Raw genomic sequence first — 6,560 nt, forward strand, 5'->3', positions numbered from 1 at the left:
ATACTGTTATTGACTACATTTCCTCGAGATGCCAAGAGTTCAGAAAAGAATCGTTGCTTTTAACCTGGGAGCGGTCGCGTCGTGTATTGAGTGGTACACAGCGTGAGCGTGGTTGCTGAAGTTGCATCTGCTCGAGGGTTAAACAGTTAAGGCTGCGTGAATCCGTCGGAGAATCGATCATCACCATTACAATCCTCTTAATTTTCAACAACTTTCCTCGACACTTCCTATTACATATATTTTCTAACATTTTCCACATGCAAATCTCTTATGATCAGATTCTTCTATGCTTTTCATCTCATCATTATTATCATTCTTCATCATGATCATCATCATCATCATCATCATCCTTCACCCTACATTCTTCTTGATCACATAGGAATACTAGTCTGGGTCAACAAAGTCGATTTTTCGTAACAAAGCTTTTTCGATTCATTTTAGCGTCCAAAGTAACTGTGCAAAATTTGGGAGTGATTGGTTGCTTCCCCGTATTCCGCATAGCGATTGAAATTTGTATGCAACTCAGTATGGGAAAACGTGCTTTTTTGCATTTTTCTCATACATTGAAATTTTTCGTCTAAAACAATCTAACCAATGACGCTAAAGTATAGCCTAGGATATGCCGAAAGACTTTGCCGAAGACCGCAAAGTGATCCGACACTTGTGAAAAAAGTTATAACGTACAGATTGCCCAGTGGTGCTTAACATTTAACATGTAAAGGAATAACATCAATAACAAAATCTCAATTTTTGGCCTAAGTTACCACGCGAGTAACTTTTTTCACAAGCGTCGGATCACTTTGCAGTCTTCGGCAGTTCTTAGGCTATACTTTAACGTCATTAGTTACATGGTATGTATTGGACAAAAGAATTCAACTTATGAGTAAAATGCAAAAAAGTACGTTTTCCTATACTACCTTGCATACATATTTCAATCGCAATGCGGAATACGGGGACGCTACCAATCACTCTCAAATTTTACACAGTTGTTTTGGAGGCTAATATAGATTGAAAAAGCTTTGTTCCGGGTTGATACGATCAAATTTAAAGTTTCTCCATACAACATTGACCCACTCTAAGGAATACTTTTCTCTTTCAGGAATTTTCTCTCATTTTTTTCAGTTTACCCTCTCGGGGGTATTTGCTGTTTGTCTGCCCTCTCGGGGGGGAATTCCCCTATTTATTGTTGTAATGTAAAACCCCACTTATTTCGGATAGCCTTTCGACCCTATGGTAGTTCTTCCAACACCCAGGTGTTGTTGCTTACCAGAGCTAAGATCTCCTGCCGCACAGCTTCGATCCGGCCGTTTCAGCGCTTCACTGTACGAAATTGAGTCACTCATATCTCCCGTCCCGACTGGAATTCTCCTCAACGTTCATCAAGGATTGTCTGTTGTGGACAGGGATGCCAGGTGAAATTTTCAAATGTCTTCACATGTCTTCACACCCCATATTGTAGCATTAGTATAAAATCAATGTTAGAAGTTAAAATTTATGCCATGTTCTCACTTATAAAATGACCGTGAGGTCATCCAGCAATAATGCATGGTTCTCTCCAGAATTTCCATGGCAATTTTAAGGAGTTTTGCCGAAAATTCCTTAACAAGTTCCTCGGATTTATTTTCACGAGTTCCCAAAAAATCCCGGAATTTATCTAGGAATTCCTTCGCGAATTCCTCGGAGATTCTCACAGGAAGTCCTCGCGAATACCTTCAGAAGATCCCAGGGAATTCATCGTGGAGTTTCTCGGGAATTCCCCCAGATCATCCTCCCCCAAGTGGTCCTCGAGAATTCCCCCAGGAGTTCCTCGAGAATTCCTGCAGAAGACACTCAGCAAATCCTCCTGCAGATCCTTGGCAGTTTCTCTAAAAGATCCTCAGGAATTATGCCAGAAGTTTGTCGAGAACTCCTCTAGGAGTTCCACCGGAATTCTTTCATAAGTTTCCCGAGAATTTCTTCAGGAGTTGAGTTTCCCGAGAATTCTTCTACAAGTTCCTCCAGGAGTTCCTCGGAAAATTCTACAGGAGTTCTTCGGAAATTTCTCCAGGACTTCCTCGGGAATTCCTCCAGGAGCTCTTCGGGAATTACTTAAGGATCTCTTAGGGAATTCCTCCACGAGATCTTCGTTAACTTCTCTAGGAGTTCATCGGGGATTCATCTAGGAGCTCTTTATGAATTCCACCAGAAGATCCTATGGAATTGCTCCTGAACATCATCGAAAACCCCTTCAGGAGTTTCTCGAGAATTCATCCAGGAAATCCTTGGAGATCCTCCAGGAAGTCCTCGGCAATTCTTACAGAAGTTCCTTGGAAATTTATGTCGGAGTTCCTCGGGATTTTTCCAGAAGTTTTTCGGGAATTCCTCCAGAATCTCATAGGGAATTCCTTTATAAATTTATTGAAAAGTTTGTCGGAAAATCCCCCAGTAGATCCTCGGGAATTCATCAGAAACTCCTCCAGACAAATTTTCAGGAATTCTTACAGAATTCCTTCTGGAGTTTCTTGGGAAATTTCTCCAAAAGTTCCTCGAGATTTACTCTAAAAGTTGACAAGAACTTCTTCAGAAGCTTCCCGACAATTCTCTAAGAGCTCTTCGGCATTTTTTCCAGAAGTTCCCCGGAAATTCCTCCAGGATTTCCTTGGCAATTCTTCCAGGAGTTTCTCGGGAATTCCTACAGGAGTTTCTCGGGAATTCCTCTAGGACTTCATCGGGAATTCCTCTAGGAGGTCAAATCGAATCGAGAATTCTTCCAGGAGTTTCGGGAATTCCTGCAGGAGAGCCTCGGGAGTTTCTCCAGGAGATTCTTGTAAATTCCTCCAGGAGTTCCTTTAGAATTCATCCAAGGATCCTCAGGAATTCCTTCAAGAGATCCTCCAGAATTTCTACAGGAGATCCACGGTAAATTCCGTCCGGGAGTTCTTCGGGAATTCTTGCAGGTGTTCCTCGGGACTTTTCTTCTTCACTCCGCCAGGTAGTAAGATTTCTTTGGATAAGCAATATATTCTCGTCTTGCCAACGCCGGACATGAATTCGAGGAGAACCTCACTGTCGCCATGATTTTGAGATGCCTCCCTAGTTTCTCACAACCCTTACAACAGTCCTCGAGAGTCAGTCGGACGATGTTCCACAATGGAATTGGTGAAGAGGAAGCTTCTCCACGAAGCGGCGAAGCGACTTGAGCTCGGCGTTGAAGGTTGGTTACGACTACAGGAAGAAGACTTCAACCGATCGTCAGCCATCACTGCAAAAAGGGCGGGCATAGCTACCGGAGTTTGCAGGTGATCCCATAGAGTGCCCATTGTTCGCGAGCAGTTACAACTATTCGACTCGAATATGTGTAAGGTACACCGGGGCAAGTTGAAACGGGTGGGGCAAGATGAAACACGTAGTTTTGAAATAGATTTCAATACAATTTGGAAATTTATCCATGGCTAAAAGATTGTTTGAATCAAAAACTATATTTTATAGCGATCGAACTGCTTATCATCATTAGAAAACATCATGCTAACCCGCTGTTTCATCTTGCCCCACCCGTTTCAACTTGCCCCGGTGTACCTTATACACAGACGACGAAAATGTTATGAAACCAACCCTATATGGACGACCGGAACTAATAGTGAATTGCTTGACGAGTAGGTGTATGCCGACGTCCCAAGAAACAATTTTTGCTTTAAGAAATGTTTCTCAAAGCAACTTTATTAAGCTGCTAGTCGTATTATATTTGAATAGCTTTGAAATAAAACTGTGCTTCAACTCTTGTTCGCCCAAAAATGAGAATCTATTCAACATCAACCGTTCTATAAGCACGATGAAAAGAATGTTTATCCAATGACCGTACATCGGTTGTGAAATACTTGTTCAACGTTAGAACCATCAGCTATTTACACAACCATCATAAACTTTTCTTCAACGTTTAATAAACAATGTTATATGACGCTATTTGTTTAATCGTTTGAGAATGGTTTTAGAAACCATTATTCTGCATTAGCAGCATATTGCGTAATAACAAGCTTTTTTCGACATTCATTCCACCATAATATAATCAAAACATGCTGGGGCCGTGGTACACCTCACGAAATTTATTTCTATTAATAGATATGGTTTTACAATTGCTACGAAAACGTTTCTTAAATGTTTCTTAAATATCATTGTAACAATAAAATTGCAAAAATGATTTAACTTTCTACATTTCTGCATTTGTATTTAATCTGGAATATCTCTCTCTTCTGATCATATAGCCACAACCTCTCCATTTTATTACATTTTTATGAAACAAATCCCATCAATTGAAAGACTCGAACTCTGGACCTTTGGATTCACACTCGTCTGCATGCTGCTCTGCTTCAATCCGAATTACATGAATCGGCATAAGTAGTATATAAATATTCAATCCCTGAGTCGAATACATTACCGTACATATGCTGCTTAAACATTGCTTAAATATGTTATTCAACAAATTGGCTTCATAAACATTGAAGCTGATCAATGTTTGAATAATTGTAACCGCAACGTTTAATCATAAGGCATGCATGTTGATTGTTTTGCTAGTCCGTCAGTATTCACGGTGTTGTGTTGTGAGATTGGTGACACTTCGAACTTTTCTTTTATTTAAACGCCCAAACAAGTGAACTTATCAGATTATTTTCACCGCTCCTGTTTTGTGTCGAGAGGAAAATAGGTAACGATTGTGTATATCACCAAGCTGTTGAAAATATGAACATAAGAAAGCTGAGCCCGGTTTGACCGGTGCCACCATAGTGGATAATCAAACTCCTCAAATAGAGGAGCCGCCCAGGATCCACTTCAGTTGCATTTTCTGGTGTTTTTGATGCTGATGCTGCTGTCGTTGGAGCGTGTAGTGTAAAAGGTGAGTCAGAATGTTTTTAAAAGTGTGATATTTTGAGCTGCTGCAAGATTTTTGTGTGGGCTTCAAGCTTGTAGCCGGGGATGCTTTTCTTAGACCCCTAATCAGCAATCGTGTTTACAAACAGGAGCAGGGCGAACAACGATTGTTGAGCGATACAGTACCACTTCTAATCAACATTGCTTGAATAAAAGCGTAACATTTGTATTAAAGAAACCTGGTTACATCTAGTTGTTAAACTATATCAGTGTAGTTGAATAAAATGATCAAGCAATATTTATTAAACTTGAGATAAACTACTTGTTCCATTGTAGATCATATGTGGAATAACGGCATCCAATACGTCGGAAGCAGCTTGTATTCTATCATTATTAGAGCACTATTAGACAGATGATGTGAACACCCAAGCAACTGTCTTTAAACTTCTGTACGATTAGTTATTCAATCAGCAGAAATATATTTAACAAACGTACAGTTTCCACTGCATGAAACATTTATTCGCCATTTTGTTCAAAACATACTCTTGTTCAACTGTCGGCGCCTTTGTGGAACATTTAATCAACTGGCATGCTGATTAATGATTTTGAATTGTTACTTGGGGTGTATGCTACTCCGGCGCCTCCGGATACTGCCGCCAAAACTGGTGGTGTTTCACTGAACTCAATGCTTCTGCCAGGCCCGGATCTTTTCACCTCGCTTCCATCTGTTTTGTCCCGCCCAACGAGAGGTTGCCGTCACAGGTAGGAGGAGTGGAGGAGGACCTGCCAGAACTTGGAATTTTCGAGCGCTTGCAGCTCCTGTAGTGTACTGGAGAACGGTGTGTGGCTGAGAAGGATGAATCATGAGCTCGCTGAGCTCTACGGCGGAAACTAGCATCCAGAAGGTTGGCAAAGTCGGAATGATACGATGGACAGGGAAAGTAGCAAGAATGCCGGATAGCAACGTTGCAAAGCTTGTGTTCGCAAGAACTCCGGATGGTACAAGACGACTTGGAGCTGAGCGGAAAAGGTGGTCTGAGCGGCTTGACAAGTGTAGAACGTTCCCGAGGTTGGAATGGTAGTGATCGGAGAAAGTACGTCAGTTAGTCATAATCGTTCTTTATTCTGATACCATTTCAAAACTAAATCTATTGTCCAATCATTCATCAACGCTCTAAACCTTCAGAACTCCGTTGGGCCATACGATCTGCTCGATCCACTCGATGTACCGTGCCACCCGGGTGTACACGCTGGGCGTATTCGATCCGCACCCGTTGCCAAACGAGGTAACTCCCACCAGTTGGAACTTTCCGTCGACCACGATTTGCAGCGGACCTCCCGAGTCACCCTGACAGGTGTCGCCCACCTGTTTGGTAACGATGTTCTCACGTCCCGTGGCGCAGTACTGCGTATCGATGATGCCCTGGGGTAACCGCCGGTTGTTCGTCAACAGGTTGTTGGCCGCGAAGGATTCGTTGCATTTGGTCAGGGCTACCGTCGTAAGGTTGACCTTCATCATCTGCGGTGAACGGAGTTGTTCTAGAAAGAGTGGGATTAGATCAAGTTGTTGATATGAGGGGTATCTTGAACTCACTATCGACGTCAATTATTCCGAAACCTTCGGCGGTTAGAACCACGTCACTGGTCAGGTCCTCGGTGTCGCTACGGACGCAGATTGGATTCACGTCTGGTTCGTTGATCAGTCTTTTCTCCAGCTC

General features: G+C 42.2%; 1 protein-coding gene across 1 annotated transcript in view; it reads right to left on the reverse strand.

The window, feature by feature from the left end:
- Nucleotides 1-5,945: 5,945 nt before the first annotated feature.
- The window catches only part of LOC115254222 (serine protease persephone), a 25,065-nt gene continuing 24,450 nt past the window's right edge, over nt 5,946-6,560 (reverse strand). The window contains exons 4-5 of the mRNA XM_029877378.2: nt 6,437-6,560; nt 5,946-6,381 (exon numbers count right to left, since the gene is read on the reverse strand). Of these exons, the coding sequence (XP_029733238.1) occupies nt 6,017-6,381; nt 6,437-6,560 (489 nt within the window). The 3' untranslated portion in view covers nt 5,946-6,016. The remainder of the gene's footprint in view (nt 6,382-6,436) is intronic.

This window comes from Aedes albopictus, chromosome 1 (assembly GCF_035046485.1).
Source record: "Aedes albopictus strain Foshan chromosome 1, AalbF5, whole genome shotgun sequence".
In the NCBI taxonomy this organism is placed as follows: domain Eukaryota; kingdom Metazoa; phylum Arthropoda; class Insecta; order Diptera; family Culicidae; genus Aedes; species Aedes albopictus.